This window comes from Rutilus rutilus, assembly GCF_951802725.1.
Source record: "Rutilus rutilus genome assembly, chromosome: 14".
Classification (NCBI taxonomy): Eukaryota; Metazoa; Chordata; class Actinopteri; order Cypriniformes; family Leuciscidae; genus Rutilus; species Rutilus rutilus.
In genome coordinates this window covers 24,782,442-24,802,877 of record NC_140219.1, presented here as the reverse complement: position 1 = coordinate 24,802,877, position 20,436 = coordinate 24,782,442, and the positions used below count along the sequence as shown (strand labels likewise).

Genomic DNA, 20,436 nt, shown 5'->3' with positions numbered 1-20,436 from the left:
AACTCATATCCATACCAGAGCAGTGTCGCTGTTTGTAATATCTTAGAAATAAATCATTAATGTGGATTTAACAGGGAATTTATTTGATGTGTTTTAGGAACATTATTGATGATATTTATCCACCTTATTCCTACGCCCCCTGACGCTTTGCGTGGATTATGGGTGTAACTTCCGTTAAGCTGTAAGCTGTAACAGTCAGTGAAAAGGCTCGCTCTATGAACGCAATACGTTAAAAAAAAAGTGTCACAATGAGATGACATTAATCTACTCACCCTTCAACCATTAAACATTAGAAGGAAATTTAAAAGTTTAAAAGCATCAACAAGGTACTTTCAACAGATCAAATAACCCCAAAAGTGCAAGTCTTTGGTTAAATATCACTGTAGGAATATATATCTGTATTATGTAATTTATGTTGCCTTAATCACAAATGTTCATTAACTTTAGCATTACGTGATACTATTTCAAAGTGATTTCCGTCATTTTGACTGATAATAAATTGCACTTACCTGTGAAAATAAACATGGAAAGAGACGTGAGGATTTGAGGAGAATAACGAGAGATTCTTCGTGCATTCCAGTGAATTATTAATGGAATATATCGTAAATTAAATTTGGGAGAACAGACCACAAATGTGCAGTATATGTGGTCCTTTTTCATACTTTTACAGCAGATTGCAAAGGGAAAAAAGAAAATAATCATGAGGAAAAGAAAGCAGCGACTGAAAAGAGCTCTTGCCATAGATATTCTTGTTATAACATGGTTATAAAATGGTTATAACATGGTTATAAATCATGAAGGAAAATTGACAGCTCATCTAGTCAAACTGACGGATCGGCTTTATTTGTAGGGCAACCTTATGATTTGAAATGATTCGTTTCAGCCTTTTTGAATGATAGTTCCCCAAACCGGAAGTGCTACCCATAATTCAAAATGCAGTAAGGTCGTCAGGAATAAGGTGGATATGTGATATGGTTTAATGGGATAGTTCACCCTAAAAAGATAATTTCCTCCCCTCTTGTTGTTCCAAACCTGTACAACATACTTCATTCCGTGGAACATACAAAAAAAAGAGATTTTAAAGAATTTTGGTAACTAATCAGTTTTGGTGAAAAAAACATTGACACATTTCTAAAAAATTATTTTATGTTACACTCAATGAAAGTGAATGGATACTAAGGCTGTTAAATGCCAAAAATGGGAGATGTTCAGCTTCACTTTCATGTTCATCAAACCATGCTGTCACTTGTCTTGCTGTGTGTATTGGTGCATTATCATGCTGATACACGGCACCCCTTTCAGGCTACAATGTTTGAACCATTAGGTGCACTTGGTCTTCCACAATGGTTCAGTAGTTCTTGGCAGTGAATCAAGCACAGTAGGGAATGTCATGATATTGCAGTCCAAACCATCACTGATCCACTCTGGGCAGCAGCCGTCTGGGTGTAAAGCCTCTTGGATCTTCTCCACACTGTAACTCACGGATGTGGAAAAGACAGTGAAGGTGGACTCATCAGAGAACAATACATGTTTCGCATTGTCCACAGCCCAAGATTTCCTCTGTTGGCACCATTGAAATCGATATTTGGCATTGGTACAAGTGTACAAAGTTTGGCTATAGCAGCCAGACTATGAATATTGACTCTGTGGAGCTAATGAAGAACAGTTTTGATGGAAACAGGAGAGTCGAGATGCACATTTAATTCTGCAGTGTTTTGGGCAGCTGTGGTTTTATGTTTTTTGGATACAATCCGGGTTAATACCTGGATATCCCTTCCAGACAGCTTCCTCTTGCGTCGGCAGTTACTCTTCTTGGATGTGGTTCGTCCTGCATGGTGGCATGCCAACATTACCCAGGATACCATAGCTTTCCATACACCACAAAGACTTGCTGTCCTGGTCACAGATGAGCCAGAGAGGCACGGCCGAACAATTTGAGCTCTCCCATTATGTTGTGTGAATTGTAATATTTTATGTACAGCTGTCCTATTGCTCTGTTAGTTCAACACTCTGCTCTTACTGATGAAATGAGCAATCAGTGAAGATTGGCCACCAGGCTGCGCATATAGGTATGAATCTTACAGCACTATATTGGCCAATGTTTCAGTTTCATTGTCCAAACCCCGGTATATTTAAGCATAAATATACATCGCTAGACAAGTAATAAACATAATTTAGTTAACATGTATAATTTATTTACGGCTGAAATGTTACACGTATATGTAACAAGCTAGGTATTTATCATAATGTACTTTTTTTTTTTTTTACTTGAGAGCCCCAGTCCTCATTCAATTTCATTGAATGGAAAAGAGCAGCATGAACATTCTTAAAATCTCTTTTTGCATTTGCAGAATGCAAATCATATGCTTTTGGAACATCACGAGGGTCAATAAATTGTGAAAGATTTGTCATTTTTTTTGGGTGGACTATATATATATATATATATATATATATATTATTATTTTTTTTTTTGCTCACTCGTTTCTATTTAACCTATTCTATTTTTTACCACTGTATCTCTCTTTTCTCTCAGTATTTCATAAATATTACCATGGTCCTATACTAGTCATTGGAGGCACAGAGGATCTGCATCGTCTGGGTGTAATGCTTCATCACACTGTGAACGGAACAGAGACCGGAGGCTCACTGCCTGCAACAATGGTTCTGAGCACCAGGGAGCGCCCAATTCTCTGCCTATTGTTGATGCTGGGAACAATGTGGCTGGGCTATGTCCTGTTCCTCATCAAGAGAAGGTAATTATAGGATGGTTAACTGTAATTGTCATTAGCTGCTAATGCTTGGTCATCTGTTCTAACCTGTGCTTGATGTAAGCTAAAAAAATAAAAATAAAAAAAACACCCGAAATGACTTAGATTCACATAAAAATGTAATTCTGGTTATTATTACTAGATTGAGGAATCCCCCTTTTTTTATGGCCACAGAAGCTTGAAATTCTGATGTGAGTGTTTTTGCATTTTCTAATTTCTGGTTTCTTTCCAGTCCATTCCTGCATGCTAAAGTCAGGGAGGTGGTGTCAGACTGTGCATTGCCGATCTCTGTGGTCATCTTCTCTTTTGTGGGCTCCTACCTCTTCATTGGCATTCAGCGTAAGCCCTCACATCAAAACATTCACCTAAAATGATCATGTTGTCTTTTTGCGTATATCATCATTTTCAGTAAAAGACTTTGCGTTAGGTCTGATTTCAACCTGTAATAACACTGAATGCAATGATTTTGCAACCCATCAGAACTTGAGTATTCAACTAAATGTGACATTTTGTCATGATTGACTTGCCATAATGGTAAATGGTAAATGGACTGCATTTATATAGCGCTTTCACAGACCCAATGACCACCAAAGCGCTTTACAATATTGCCTCACATTCACCCATTCACTCACTCATACACCGACGGCGGTGTCAGCCATGCAAGGCGATCCAGCTCGTCGGGAGCAGCTGGGGTTAGGTGTCTTGCTCAAGGACACCTCGACACTTGGTCAGGTGGAACCGGGGATTGAACCACCAACCTTCCGGTTTGTAGACAATCTACATGAACCACTGAACCACTGCCGCCCCATAGCACCATAATGCTATTCCAAACCTGGATGATTTTCACAAAAGGAAATATTTAGCAGGAAATTCAATGTAAATTGTGGCCGTCAAGTTTCAAAACGGACAAAAAAGAAAAACAGTCCATATGACCAATATGCTATATTTCAAGTCTTTTAAGATATTGTTTGAAAGTTAAATCATTTATTGATAATCATACCATAAATCTCTTTCACACTTCAGCACATTCAAACAAGTCGGTTCACTTGGCGGCCATATTTGTAATGCCTCAGAGCGCATGTCCTAATTTTGACAGGTTATATGCAGTTATATTATGCATACATATTTTGTTGATCCTAGAACAACATTCCTGTCCGAAAATGTAATCCTTACCCAATCTTTACCCAGAGGAAAAATGTATTGCTCAGTGGTTGCTTTTCCTAAACTCAGGAGACTTGGTTGTGATTCTCATATATCTCTCATTTTAGTATCAACAGCATTGATGGACAACAGAAGTTTCTCCTAAAATTCCTTAGGAGAAATAAAAATAGATACAAATGAGATGTGGAAAATATTGGAGTGAAAAGGGAGAAGGGAACAGGAGCAGGAAAGTACCTTTAGCTAGGACTCGAACTGATGCTGTCTAAGGTGCAGTTGTGTCTCGATGATTTTAGTTTTATAAGAGACCTCTACAAAATTTGAGTTCAGTCTGTGATGTTGTTGAGTTCTCTTCTAAAACTTTCAGCATTTTTGACTTTTCTTTCCTTTGGGTACCCTTAAACATTACCCTATAAGTTATCCCTAAAATCAGAGGGAAATGATAGGTAAATAACACTGATATAGAAGCACCTAACCCTGGTTGTAAGCCTAAACTTGACACAAACTGTAAACTTTTCCCTCAAATCTGATTGGTTGATTGGAATGTTGTTCCAGGATTAACAAAGATGTTGATCCAGGAACATGTCGAACATGCTTAAATCAGGTTCTGCGAATTTGGCTAATTGGTGGCTAATACGTATGAATTTGTACGATTTCAAACACCAATGCGTGTGTGCAGTCATAAGTGCCAGTCTCAAGTTTCCAATTGGCGATTGGCTCTTTTATTTAAAAGGCGGGATTTTCATTACTGGAGCCGCCATATTGGACGTTCTCCCATTCAGGGCAATGCAAGTTATATTAGCATCATATGTTATACAAGTCTTATTATATGTGGTATTACACAGTCTTTGATTTAAACCTGACACCTCAAGACATGTCGCAGCAGGACATCATGATCAGTTACCACTGACATCATACCTTTCATAATGCATTTTGAGGTGACAGGTTCGAATGTGTTTTGTGAGCTATTGCAAAGAGTGAGTAAATAATGGCATAATTATTATTTGTTTAGTGAACAATCCATTTAATTCTTTCTATATGCTGATCCACAGTTCCAGTTTTCAACTACCAGAATGGCACTGTATTCAAAGTGGCACCTTTTAATCAGCTGACAGGGATGAACATATTAAGCGCATGTGGTCTTGGCTTTCTCCTTGCCTTGCTCATCTTCATTGACCAGAATATCGTGGTGTCCCTCACCAATGCCCCAGAGAACAGGTATCCATCCAGAAAATAAAAAAATAATTTTCATCAGTAGTGTCATATTTGTTAAACATTGAAAGTTTGTTTTCATCCTGCAGTGTCATACCTTCTCAGTATGCTAGCATTCCATTGGTTTATGTTTTTCCCACGATCAGTGAGCCATAATTCAAAGTGTCAGTTCAGTGTAGAGTAGACAGTTGTGGGGCGCTGAGAGACAGCATATGATCTGTTTTGGTGTGCGTGCTTGTGTTTCAGACTGCTAAAGGGAACGGCATACCACTGGGACCTGATGCTCTCTGGGCTTATCAACATCGTGTTGTCGGTGCTTGGGTTACCATGGATGCACGCGGCTTTCCCACACTCCACGCTGCATGTGCGTCAGCTGGCGCGGGTGGAACAGCGAGTGGAGGGGGGCCACCTCTATGAAACGTGATGGCACCAACCTACATACACACCAAAGAACACAATACTCGCAGATGATGTTTAAACATGCATGATGCATGCGAGTTAGCAAGTAACACATCAAGTGTGACTTGTAAAACATCTTATGTGTTGTTGCAGGATAGTCAGCGTGAAGGAGACACGACTTACGTCGCTGGCTGCCAACATCCTGATTGGTTTGTCAGTGTTTTTGCTGCCAGTGCCTCTGCAGTGGATACCGAAACCTGTTCTCTACGGACTCTTCCTGTACATCGCTCTCACGTCTATTGATGGAAACCAGATGTGTGACCGAATGGCCCTTCTGCTTAAAGAACAAGTGAGAGACTTAGACTAGTGACCCAGTAATAATCTGTCATTTATTAGTGTATCTTGTTCTGATTAAAACTACCTTTCAAAAGTTTTGGGTCAGTACGATTTTTTTTCTGAGTCTTTAAAAAAAAAAGTCTTTACTGTCAGAATTGTATTTTCTTTACTGTCACTTTTGATCAGGCATAAAATTGAGCAAAAGTGACAGTAAAGACATTTATAATGTTACAAAAGATTTACAGTTCAAATAAATGTTCTTTTGAATCTGTTCATCAAAGAATCCCAAAAATATTAAGCAGCAAAGCTGTGTTCAGATAATAATAAGAAATGTTTCTTGAGCAGCAAACCATAATATTAGAATGATTTCAGAAGGATCATGAGACTGAAGACTCGAGTAATGATGCTGAAAATTCAGCTTTGACATCACAGCATTAAATTACATTTTTAAATATATTGTCAAATAGAAACAGTTCCCTTTCGAGAACGGTTCACTCGTATTGCGCTGCAAACGCTATGGGAAAACTCCTTTTCTCGAGAATATTGAAGCCTTTATTTTAAAACGCAGTGCAGCTGCACAGCGAGCACATCATAGCTGGCTGAAGCATGCTGATTGGCTGTGCAGCGGCAACTGCACAACCTATGGCGATTCAGCAAGGACGCGTGATCTAATCAGAGCGCTTGCCGCCTTGCTCGCCCTGAGCGTGCCAAAATAGGCATGGCTAAAGGGTATAAATCAGAAAAAAATCGCCATATGGACAGATCTAATCTCCTTCAGCGAAGAGAACTCACCTCATCGCTGATTTTCTCCGGTTAGAAGTCTCTCGCTGTCGAACAGCCCATCAGCGGAACTGCTTCAGCATCTGGCTGAATCACGGCGTCAAGCTGATCGCCGTTTCCCTGTGGCATCCGACGAGATATATATCCTTTCAAGCTTTTCTAAAAGCGCAGAGCTCGTTGTTTCAAATGCCGCTCCCCGTCTGTGAGACCTACAGGATTCCCCTGCATGTGTCCAACACGGTGTGCTGTCTGCCTTGGTCCTGAGAACCAGCGCTCACTAAAGGCGGCTGTCCTTCCTGTTACAGTATGCCCATCTCAGTGAAGGAAGAAGCGGAGGGAGCAACGACTCCATGAGCGCGGTGATTTGAGCGCGTGCACGTGGGCCCGTCCCAGAGTCTGACACTTCACCAGTGCTGTTTATGAAGAGCGACCAATGCCCCTCTCTCGAAGCGGCTGGCCTCATCTCCTTCGGAGGATCGGTGGAGGAATTGGATGATGCTGTTTCTGTGGCGGCGTCTGAGGGTGAGGATTGGTCGGGCTCAGCGGACCCCGCCCCTCTCTCTCAGCCAGAACGAGTCGACACCAGAGCGAGTATCGACGCCGAACTTTTCCGTGTCATCACTCGCGCTGTCGATGAACTGGGTCTTGACTGGCTTCCACCAGAAGAGCCCACTAGAAGCCGCCTCGATGAGTAGTTCCTGCCGGGGCACCAGCAGACCCCTCGCCAGCGTTCGGCTCCATTTTTTCCTGAGGTCCACGACGAGCTCACAAAATCATGGCGTGCGCCCTTTTCAGCGCGCACGTGCTCTTCTGCCTCTTTAACGCTCTCATCTGTTGACGGCTCAGAGGAGAGAGGATATGTGAAGCTCCCACCACTGGAGGATGCGGTCGCCGCCCATTTGTGTCCTCCCACTGCTGGTAGTGGGAGAGCAAAGGCTGCGCACCCCTCTAAACCATGCAGAATGTCCTCAGCACTCGCGGACCAAGCATACTCCGCTGCTGACCAGGCTGCTTATGCTCTACACACCATGGCGGTCCTCCAGGTGTGTCAGGCAAAACTCCTCCGCGCTATGATTGAGTCAGGACCTGACCCAGACGCATTCAGAGACCTCCGCAGCGCCATGGACCTGGCCCTGCGGGCTACTAAGACCACCGCTCAGGCCATCGGTCACAACATGGCCAGCCTAGTGGTGCTGGAGCGCCACTTGTGGCTGAATCTGACAGAGATCAGGGCCGCGGACAGAATCGCCTTCCTCGACTCGCCAGTCTCCACCTCAGGTCTCTTCGGCCCTTCTGTTAAAGGGGTCATATAATGCCATTTTTGTACAAGCTAATATGATTTTTTAGGGTCTAAATTAAAAGTTTGTAATATACTTTAATTAAAAATTCTCATTAGTATTGTAAGAAAACACTAATTTTACCTGGTCAAAAACAGCTCTGTTTTCAGCACGCCGTTTCAGTGCATGTGTCTTTAAATGATAATGAGCTTTGCTCACCCCGCCGCTCTGTTCTGTGCGTACACCGTTTGTAACACAATAACCACGCGTTGTTCATTATAAACGTGGGATTATGAATTATATTGAGAACGTCGTACATAGAAAACATGCTGTAATGTACCCTGAGTGTAAACCTTAGATGCATTCATCGTGAAGCCTGCAGCAAGGTTTGCAAATTTTGCAAAGATTAATATAAATACTAATATAAAGGTTAATAAAACATTACACTCACATCTTCTGGAGGTTCAGCAGTAACACGTTGGTACCGATCCGTTTTTTCTCGTTTGTAAAGCTGTCTGGTGTGAAATGATTCGCGTAAACATGAAAGCATGGACGATCGTGGGGAATCCTCGTGAGGGAATCCCCGCGTCAATCCTTTGGGCATATCTCTTCAAAAACAAAACTCAGCCACTGCATCTATAACGGCTCAGATTTAGGAACATCCAAATGACTGCTGTTTTCCTTATTACATCTAAGAACAGAACACCACAATCGCGTAGACGCCATTCTACTCCAGCATATCAACAATGGCGGACTACTATGACGACGGCTGTCACAGCTTGCTCAGGGCGGGTCTTGTGTTGAAGCACGGCTGTCAATCACAATCGCGGGAGGGGCGTACGATCTTATGACGTCACAATATCGAACGGCTTGATTTCATAGATGGTCAAACATATAAGGAGATTAAAACAAAACCACTGGATGGATTTTAATCATGATAGGATGGTTGTGTACAGGCACTGCCAACAGACATTTCAGTGCAATCAACTTGTAAAAGTGCATGTACCATTATATGACCCCTTTAAAGGGTTTGCGGAACGCTCCACGGAGGCTCAGAGGGCATCCACTGCTATGAAGCACTTCCTCCCCAGTTCTGCTTCACGGCGCCCCAAGAGCAGGCCGCAGCCAGAGAAGCCAGCGCCTCAGGTCCTCCAGCCCCGCCCAGCGGCTGAGACCAGTCAGCACTTCAAGCCAGCTAAGCACTACCCGTTTCCCAAACGCCAGGGCCCGTGACCAAAGCTCACGCTGGACCATGAGTCTAGGAAGCCGTCCTAGCCAGCGGGAAAAGGGAGCCATGTTCTGCTGCGGCCGGACCACCCCCGAAGATTGCTCGAGTGCCTCTTACAGCCCCTCTTCAGTTCAGGCGGCTGAAGATGTGTTAACTGCTGTTACTGTTACTGTTATGGGCTCACGCCAACCTGCGCTCACTCAGGGCGGCTCATGTGCCAGGCACGCTGAACCGAGGGGCAGATATGTTATCTCGGGGCAACGTTCCCCCAGAGGAATGGTCTCTCCACCCCCAGGCGGTTCTTCTATTGTGGGAAGTCTTCGGCAGGGCAGAGGTCGACCTCTTCGCCTCAGAAGACAACTCTCACTGCCCAATCTTCTTCTCGAAGAGCAGTGACACGCTGGCCCTATGAATGGCCCAGCCACCCCCTTTATGCATTCCCTCCGGTCTCGATGCTCCCTCAGATCATCGAATGGATCAGGGACACCAAGTGCGCAGTCCTCCTTGTAGCCCCCCTCTGGCGAACCCAGATTTGGTTCCCAGAGCTAGTGCAGCTGTCAGCGACAGCTCTGTGGCCTATCCCGCTGAGGAAGGATCTCCTCACACAGGTGAACAGGACAATCTGGCACCCCCGTCCCGACTTGTGGGCCCTCCACGCATGGCCCCTCAACGGGTACCCCAGGACCTCCCAGAGGGAGTCCTGAATACCATAACGGAGGCTAGAGCACCGTCAACTAGACGCCTCTACCATCTTAAATGGTCAGTGTTCACCAGCTGGTGCTCAGCTCGGAACCTAGACCCACATAACTGTGACGTACCAATGGTACTTACATTTCTCCAAGAGCTACTGGACGTGGGTCGTGCCCCCTCCACGCTCAAAGTGTATGTGGTAGCTATAGCAGCTTTCCACTCCCCGGTGGCTGGCTCTTCCCTGGGTAAAAACGACCTAATCGTTCGTTTCCTAAGAGGACCCTGGAGGCTTAACCCGCCTCGGCCACCTTCGGTACCGGCTTGGGACCTATCCACGGTCCTTCAAGGCCTCAAGGGACCTCCCTTCGAGCCACTCCAGTCGGCCGATCTGAAACCCTTCTCTCTCAAAACCGCTCTCCTGCTAGTGATGCACACATGCTCTGCCCCGTTAGGACTTTGAGAATTTATCTAGAGGTTCTACCCCGTTCAGGCAGTCAGAACAGCTCTTTGTCTGTTTCGGTGGCCGCACCAAGGGTTCTACGGTCACGAAACATAGACTGTCAGGATGGATAGTAGATGCTATCTCTCTGGCCTACACTTCTATGGGCCTTCTGTGCCCCATAGGTGTAAGAGCCCACTCCACAAGAGGCATGGCTTCCTCTTGGGCATGGTCCAGTGGAGTTCCTATAGAAGACATTTGTGTGGCGGCCGGCTGGTCTGCTCCGTCCACATCTGTGAAATTCTATAACTTGGCGGTTCCTATAACCACGGTGGCCCCTGCACTAATCCCTATATGCAGTGCAGTGTCCCTGGTTTGCGATGACTTAGACTACTCTATTTTCTGTCCCGGGCTCCCCTGGACATCTTAGAGTAGCCATCTGCCAATAGCACAGCGTTTTAAAATGGGTTCCCATAGCGCTTGCAACGCAATACGAGTGAACCATTCTCGAAAGGGAACGTACTCGGTTACTTACGTAACCTTGGTTCCCTGAGAGATAAGGGAACGAGTATTGCATTGCCAGCTGTGCTATTTTGCTGGTGTCAGGTACTTCGCTTCAGTCGATTTTGACCTGTCCATATGGCGATTTCTCTCAGATTTATACCCTTTAGCCACGCCTATTTTGGAGTGCTCAGGGCGAGCAAGGCAGCAAGCGCACTGATTGGATCGCGCGTCCTTGCTGAATCGCCATAGGTTATGCAGCTGCCGCAGCACAGCCAATCAGCATGCTTCAGCCAGCTATGATGTGCTCGCTGTGCAGCTGCACTGCATTTAAAATAAAGGCTTCAATATTCTCGAGAAAAGGAGTTTTTCCATAGCGTTTGCAACGCAATACTCATTCCCTTATCTCTCAGGGAACCGAGTACGTTTTTTAATGCAGCCTTGATGAGCATAAGAGACTTCTTTAGAATAAAAATATGAATAGAAAAGTTCTTGGGCCAACCCCTCTGAAACAAGGTTTGGCTGATTAGCACCGACCTGTTAGCCAAAACTACACCATTAATGGCAATTTAAATTGACCCTAAACTACAAAAAGCCAAATATGCTGGGGGATGAGTGTTACTGTATATTAAGAGCACCATCCAGTACAGGTCAAGTTAATTAAGTTTATAAGTACACATACAATAATACAAGCGTTTCAACATGCTCTAGTAACTTAGTTCATTTAAAACCATACAGGTTCCTCTGAGTATCAAACACAAAGACTTTCTATTTCAATCCAAGTCTCCTCCAGATCACTCAGTATTATCAATGATACTTTGCATTCATTTTTGCATCATTTAATATTGCTGCCTTTGGAATGTACAACCACTGTGAAAATCAATATAAATCAGTATAGTGATAGCTAGTGTAGTGAGGGACTAATTGTGGCTGTGAAGGTTGTTTTTGAGTCCCATGCTGGCCATTCTACCATGCTGAAGATTTACAGGTTTAAAGTGAACATGAAATGCCATTACCAACAGATTTTAAAAGTAATTTGATGTATTTTGGAATGAAACGGGGCAAATCTGAGGTTTTGTCATAACAAGACGCATCAAGCATCAGACACTGGCCACAGTGAAATCTCATTGGTTTAAAATTCTACTCCTCGTAACATCAGATATCTTGTGCCGCGATGTGCAGCAGTTTTGTGTTCAGCATGGAAAGACAAATGGCTTTTTTTGCTGGAAATCATGTCTAGTTAGGTCATTGAATTTGTATTAAAAGGATAGTTCACCCAAAAATTTTAATTTGCTGTTAATTTTTTTCTTCTGTAGAACAGTAAAGAAGATTTTTAGCTGAAACAGTGGTCCTTGGTGATTCTTATAATGCAAGTCAATGGCTGCCATCACTTTGAGAGTCAACAAAACATATTACAGGCAAAACAAAATTAATACCCCTGGCTCCTGAATCCTGACCACACATTGAGGTCTTATTAAGCGAAACGATTAATCTGTTCAAGAAACTGAATATTATTTACAACATTATTTCCTGTAATCCACAGCCTCTGTAAACAGTCTTGAGCGTGTTCAAGGCAGTCTGGAGCCCGAGCTTCTTGTTGCATAATGACATAAATGCGAGAGCTCAAACGTTTGGAATCTGTGAAAAGTCAATCATTTTGATTGAGATTGCACAATCGAACGTAATCTTTATTTTTTATTTAGGTTGCGGCATCCAGGATAAGCACAAGTACCACTTTGATGAATAATACAACACACTGAACAAGTGTTCAGCTTCCATCTTTGTTGTAATCAAACACAGCGCCAGCTCACGTGTGAGTTTGCTCCCCCGTACAAGCTCACGCTCCAGACTGCCATGAACGCGCTCAGGACCGTTTGCCAAGGCTGTGCCAAGGTATTAATGTGGTAAATAATGTTCAGTTTCTTGCACAGACCAATCGTTGAGCTTCACAAGACCTCAATGTGTCGTCACGGGCCACAGATATTAATTTTGTTTTGCCTGTATGTGTTTTTTTTTTTTTTTTTTTTTTTACTCTCAAAGTGATGGTAGCCATTGACTTGCATTGAATGATTCAACAAGGACCACAGTTTTAGCTAAAACATTTGTTTATGTTCTACTGAAGAAAAAAGACCTACATCTTGGATGGCCTGAGGGTGAGTAAATAAACAGCAAATTTTCTTTTTTGGGTGAACTATCCCTTTAAGAAAGTAAATAGGATTATATTTTAGGTTGACTAATGTGAAATAATACAAATCTGTCACTTATCATTATGATACTAATCTCAATCTCTGTTCCCAAGACGTCGTATCCACCCACTCACTACATCCGCAGAGTGCCGCAGAGGAAGGTGCATTATTTCACAGGCCTGCAGATTGTTCAGCTGATCATCCTGTGTGTGTTTGGGATGTACCCTCTGCCCTACATGAAGATGGTCTTTCCTTTACTCATGATCATGCTCATTCCAATAAGGTATGTCATAGCCTTCATATTAGGAGGTTGGGAACACTATACAATAACAGTACATGAATAAGCATGTACCAATACCTGTCTTGAATTAATAGTTACTTCACCATGAACTCATGATTAGTGTAGATATGAACTAATGAACCAATAAAGAGTATTCTTAACTACGACAGGAGTCATAAGGATGCATTAGTGAATAACAGAAAATAAAAATGTTGGTATGTTTTAGCTTACCTCAAGGGCATCCAAGATGTAGGTGTCTTTTTTTCCGCAGTAGTTTCAATTTTTATATTTTTAGGTCAAACCGTTCTTGTCTGTCAGTCATATAATGCAGGTCGATGGTCACTGTCTCAAAACACAAGCACAGAGTCCAAATTAAACAATTCCCCATCATAAGTACACATTGATGGCCTAAGACACGAAACGAGCGGTTTGTGTGAGAAAACGAACAGTATTTATATCGTTGTTATCTCTTGAACACAGCACACGTCCAAATGATCTGACGGCGCGGGCGGGTATAGATATATACATAGATGTTGCCTTGGCTACGGTTTCGTTCCAATGAACTGCAGTAGCGAAGGCGACATCTAGTGTATACATCTATACCCGCCCGTGGCCGGGTATAGATGTATACACTAGATGTTGCTTGGCTACGGTTTCGTTCCAATGAACTGCAGTAGCCAAGGCAACATCTATGTATATATCTATACCCGCCCGCGCCGTCAGATCATTTGGACGTGTGCTGTGTTCAAGAGATAACAACGATATAAATACTGTTCGTTTTCTCACACAAACCGCTCGTTTCGTGTCTTAGGCCATCAATGTGTACTTACGATGGGGAATTGTTTAATTTGGACGATGGGGAATTGTTTTAATTTGGACTCTGTGCTTGTGTTTTGAGACAGTGACCATCGACCTGCATTATAAGACTGACAGACAAGAACGGTTTGACCTAAAAATATCAAAATTGAAACTACTGCGGAAAAAAAGACACCTACATCTTGGACGCCCTTGAGGTAAGCTAAAACATATCAAAAATTAATTTCAAAGTGAACTATCCCTTTAACTACATGTTAGTAGATGTTTGATGGTTAATGCATTACATAATATTTAAGGGTGAACTAAACCAATCAGGCTCCATAAGAAGGAATGACAAATATTTTGACTTTGAAGTTAATTTAAACAAATTATTATTGTCATAATTTAAACTATTGACATCAGCAGCTTCGTCATAAACATTACTGAATGGCACAGGATTAGTTTGTCATTATTTTCACTGATCCTCCTTATCAAACAGAGAAAATACTAAATCCACTAATACTTTATCTGAAAAGGTCTTAATTTGTTTTGTGATATTTTCTTTCCCATCAAACTAAACCTACTGTGACTAACCAAGGAATCGGTTACCAAAAAAAAAGGTCAGGGGACCGTTTGCTGGGATCAGTACAGTTCACTCTCCATCCAGACACAGGCCATGATGATGATACTGTACCTCCGTTCTCCGACTTTTTGAAAAGCCCCACAATGTCACTTAACTGAATACTAGTTGTACTTGTATTTGATAGTAAGTGTATTATAATTCATGAGCTGAATTAGTGAATTAATTATGATGTGCCCCCTGAAGCAAAGTCATGACAAAATAATGCATTAACAATCCATTAGTTGATGTTAGTGTCTGGTTAGTTAATAATGAGTTAATTATGATGTACCCCCTCAAGTAAAGTACTGACACAATGATGCACTTTCAAATCAAGAACTAAAATATGAATAACATATACACTGAGAGAGACGTCCTTATTCCTTTACACCCCTGGTATATATATATATATATATATATATATATATATATATATATATATATATATATATATATATATATACATACATATATATACATACATCCCCCTAGGAGCGCCATATATATATATATATATATATATATATATATATATATATATAAACCTATTTGTAGTTCTTTTATTTTTATTTATTTATTCAAACATATATGGACCTAAAAGAAAGCCCAAACATACCTGTAAAGACACACATAAGCCATGTTTACATGTAAAATAGGGCACGTCCATAAGCTAATGCTAATCGAAGCATATACATTTAAATGTAAAAAAATACAGTTATTTACTGTACATAATCTCCTGAAAAATCACAATACAACATGCACACATGTATTTAATTATTAATTCGGTTTACCAAAGCAGGCAACATTTATTAGATTAAAATTCTAGCATTACCGTAGAAACGCAACTAACGCGACAAGAGCACCTAAAGTGCACCACTAATGAGTGTCCCACCAGAAACAAATCCTACATACTGTAGTTTCGGGAAGAAAAGCTATGAATAAACAGAAATGAACTATAAAAATCAGAAAATGGTTGAGATCAAATTAAATGTATTAATGGTACTCATTAGTCTATTTCCACATTTGATTAGACGGATCTGTGTAATTAATGTATAAATAATCATGTGCCATATCAATTATTTGTCACAAAGCTGCAGATGGCAGATTATGATATTACAGTTTAAACTATGACAGTATTAAATCACATGTTTAATTCAAATTCAGAGTAGTGCTTATTTATTCTTAAGGAGCCTGATTGGTTTAGTTTACCCCTACATATTCTTTAATGCATTAACTATTAAACATGTACTAACATGTACAGTGCTATGCATAAGTTTAGACACCCATACTAAAGTTGACTAAAAAGAGGAATAAAAAATCATCTTTTGGAAACTGAACTTAATGCCTTAATTAAAAAAATTAGGAAAAATCCAACCTTTAAGGACACCAATTTTCTTTGTGAATGAATAATGCATCGTAAATAAATAAATGTTCTTCCTTAAAATATGATAAGTTCCATTTCCAAAAGATGATTTTTTATTCCTCTTTTTAGTCGACTTTAGCATGGGTGTCTAAACGTATGCATAGCACTGTAGTTAAGATGTTATTCATGCATTAATTCTTATGACTCCTGTCGTAGTTGAGGATCGCTCTTCATTGGTTCTTCAAGTTCATATCTTCACTAATCATGAGTTCATGTTGAAGTAACTATTAATGCAGGTATTAGTTCATATAGTATAATAAGTACAATGTTTTAGACATTATAAAAAAAGCAGCAATCCTGCTGTTTATTGTATTTGTGTGTGTAACGTCTAGACAGACGATGCACACTTGGTGGTAATACATATTTTGAGGCAAAATGCATGTTGCATGTATTTCAACACAGAAAAATGCTATTTGCCATAACATTTGAGGTGGTAACGTGTTGTTTTCTTTGCAGGAACTACTTGTTGCCAAAGTTCATTGAAGCAAAGTACTTGGATATCATTGATTCTCAATACATGTAGATGAAAAAAAATTAAACTAACACTTTTAAAGTGCATTTCCTATGTGTATTTTTGTTAGGAAAATACGTTTTCTGGCTGTGATATGTGCCTTCAATATCTGTTATGAATCTTTCTATAATGTTCCCTGCCTATTTTTATTTATCTAGTGCAATCATAAACTCTTATTTTTCTTCCCATGATTCTCAAAGTGTCTCTTTGTTCAGTCACAGCATGTATCTGGCACTGGGATTTGTGGCGAGCAATATTATTATTTTAGTGTGCTATCTGAAACTGCACACAGAAGTATTTGATCAAACAATACAGCAGAACAAACACATTTTAAAACACAATCTCAACACCTTTCATTCAGAGCTTACAGGCCTCTAACGTGTTTAGGTTTCATAAAATACTTAAACCTTCTGATGCTGGTACCCACTACTGTAGATAGATCTTTAAAATCACACCCTCACTACCTTTGACTCTTATTCATACTACAAAATGACTGCCCCCTTTGAATGAATGATGAAAATAGTATGATGCTTATTCTCTGTTGATGGAGAAATGTGTACCACTCTCAAAACACATCTTTGCATCATTGTGGGGAAACATTTATGTTCTTGTTTTGATGTAAAGTAGACTATATATTTGTGATAGATTTAATTACATAATTTATACACCAGAGGGCTACATTTCATGCAATAAGGATAATCAGTCTGACATGTACTTTTTCAAAGGATTTTTTCATATCCAATCCACCCTACCATTTTTCTAAAAATAAATTAATACTTTTCTTCGGCAAGGATGCATTAAATAGATCAATAGTGTCAGTAAAGACATTTATGTTTCAAAAGATTTCTATTTCAAATAATCCTGAAAAGAATGTATCACTGTTTTCACACAAATACTAAGTAAACAACTGTTTTCAACATTGATAATAATGAGAAATGTTTCTTGAGCAAAAAAATCATATTACAATGATTTCTGAAGGATCATGTGACACTGAAGATTGGAATAATGTTTCTGAAAATTCAGATAAAATATAGGTCTATATGTAATAGAGTTTATATGCTAATATATATGCAATTTTATATGATGTAACGTGACCCTAGATGACAAGAGGAAAACACACAAAAAAGCTTATATAAATGGACTTGAGGACAAATTAGTGATATTAAAGGGGTGGTTGAATGTGATTTCACTTTTTTACCAGTTATAATGACTGTATACAAAATGAATAAACAAATTGCTTTGTAATTGATTTACATTAAACCTCCCAAAACTTTGATAGCATTTTAAAAGTGCATCAATGCTCTAAATATTTTATTGTCCATTGTGTGTGTTTTCATAGGGCAAATTTTAAGAATGGCACATGGACCACAATGATTGTGATTCATCTGAAAGTTGTGTATCCTAGCAACATGTGAATAAAAGCCCACCGGTGGTGAGCATGAGCTCAGAGGAGTCAAGAGGGCTCATGTACTGCAGTCTGATGAGGAGCTGTTTACATGCAATCAAAGGCAGGTCTCTTAAGACACAAGCCTCTAGCAGCACTGCAGAGATGCAATCACCTGTGTGAGCCTGACTGAGGATTAAAGACATTTCCATGAGGTTTGTGTGTAATGGGGAAGTCAAGAGATGAATAACCAGCAGGTCTGCAGGTGAATTGTCTATTGTTCTGGAAAAATGTGTCTTCATTTACTCAACTTCACCAAATGCTTTATTTTCTTTCTTCTGTCGGAGAACAGATGTTTTGCTGAACTGCTCTTTCCCATAATTTCCCATATAACAATACCCTGCTGAGAAAGCATTGCTGGTCATCAGCTTAAGGTATGTTTTGCATGCTGGGACCAGCAAGGGATGATGATTGCTGGTTTGCTGGTCCACCAGCATGGCAAACGGGAGTGCTGGTGGACCAGATACAAAAGCATGAGAAAAACATGACTATGCTGCATGGTCCACCGGCTAGACCAGCTCTAATCGGCATAAACCATGCAGCCTGGTACAAAATGGAATTCATGCTGGTTAATGCTGTTTTGTTTTTTTACAGCAGGGTAATAGTAGTATCATAAAACAATTTGTGCACGTCAGTATTCCACATATTCTGAAGTCATATAGCTCTGTGTGACTGAACACAGACTGAATTTGAAGTTGTTACTCATTATCTTCCCCTCTGTCGTGACTCTCAAATCTCATATTTCAACACATGCAGTGCACCCCAGAGAGCTAAAACACACACACACACACACACATTTGCACAGCCATTATGTGAAAGCTGTGAAATGAAAGAATGGGTTTTTAAATCCCCTTTGCATCATAATTGCCCCCTAATATGCAGTTAATTTACAGTGTATTTTCATTCCACTCATTTCTTCTGTCCTGACATTGATAGTGATTTTTTTGGTCTAAAAATGAGCTAAATGAGCACAACAAATGACTCAAATTATTCTTCATTCCCCTTAAATTAACGTCAAAGCGTGAAACAGCCCGTTTTATTGTCTTCATCATAGTTGCTTGGGGTCAATAAATCAATAATCTCAGAAGTCTTCACATTGATCGTATGTAGCCTATGCACACATTATTTTGTCTAGAATGATAAATGGCTGCAGCCGTGTGAATTCTTCATGTGTTGTACCGAATTGTACTGTAACATTGTATTTCCAGAGTGCAGGCATTAAAGTGATTTCAGCCTCTTTTACATAGAATTGTGTGCCACAAAATGGAAAGAAAATAACATGACCTAGATTTTAAACGAACCGTATTTTGTGTGCTTCAAAATGTGCCTTTTATTCTCCTTTTTGCAGAGTGCAGATGGATTCTGAAACAAGCCTTGTTTGGTCATTTTCTTTGTGGCTTTTATCTCATAAGTAATACAAATTTAAGAATATTCACATTGCATCGCCGGCTGTATTGGGATCATTTACATAACTGCTTTGCAGGGAGAGGAAAACATGTCATCAACACACCCCCACCCCTCTCACCTTCTCATCTCTGTATGGAAATGAATGCCTTAATCTTCCCCTTTGACATTCAACAGATAAGGTAATCAATGAAGCATGCTGTCTGTTTTCTCTCTCAGAGCAAGATGTGTGCAAGGCTATGTGCTAAAAGCCTCTGAGTCCTTGATGAATTCACTCGTCCTATGATTTGCTTTCAATTGAAAGTGCTACCACACACAATAGATCACTGGACAGCCTAATTTTATGTGTAAATATAAGATGTCCGCCATTTCAAAGACCAGATATCCCTTTGGATTTGAATTACATGTGGATATACTACAAATATTGTAGTATATTACAAAGCAATTCTTTATATTTCTTAATATGTTTACATTTTTGAAAGATTTGAAATGCAATATGTCATCCAGTATCTCAGCTCTATACACACAAATTGCTTGTATTTATTGAGGTTCTGCATTTTCATTTCAAACAACTTTGCGCATCCAAATCACTCTTTTCCTGGTAAAAAATGTACTTGATTTTCAAACGGCTGGATGTAACATTTTTGACAAGCCAACATGTCAGTCTCAGAATAATGTCATTTTTTTAAGCCAAGAAATAAACTTCATTCCGTAAAATAAGTATAATGAACTACTTAAAAAGCATTTCTAATGTCTCCAGCATGCTTTTTAATAACCCAAAAATCATACATATGTCATATGTCACCCCTTATGCACGTTATCACTTCCATCAAAAACATCGACATAAACACTAATGGGCATCAATTACTTCACTGAATACTTGGCTGCTAATAAATAAGTAATTATTACCTTACGATCCATCTGTTTTCAAGTCCACATCATTTGAATAATCACAACGCAGATGTCTGTCAAAAAATAACGTGCAC

At 40.3% G+C, this 20,436-nt stretch overlaps 1 protein-coding gene across 1 annotated transcript in view; it reads left to right on the top strand.

Annotated features, from left to right (window-relative positions):
• The window catches only part of LOC311304093 (solute carrier family 4 member 11-like), a 33,231-nt gene extending 16,439 nt beyond the window's left edge, over positions 1 to 16,792 (top strand). Inside the window, exons 13-19 of the mRNA XM_084430961.1 lie at positions 2,534 to 2,753; positions 3,001 to 3,107; positions 4,979 to 5,144; positions 5,385 to 5,558; positions 5,691 to 5,886; positions 13,088 to 13,257; positions 16,548 to 16,792. Coding sequence (XP_084287087.1) covers positions 2,534 to 2,753; positions 3,001 to 3,107; positions 4,979 to 5,144; positions 5,385 to 5,558; positions 5,691 to 5,886; positions 13,088 to 13,257; positions 16,548 to 16,614 — 1,100 coding nt within the window. The 3' untranslated portion in view covers positions 16,615 to 16,792. The remainder of the gene's footprint in view (positions 1 to 2,533; positions 2,754 to 3,000; positions 3,108 to 4,978; positions 5,145 to 5,384; positions 5,559 to 5,690; positions 5,887 to 13,087; positions 13,258 to 16,547) is intronic.
• The last annotated feature ends 3,644 nt before the right edge of the window (positions 16,793 to 20,436 follow it).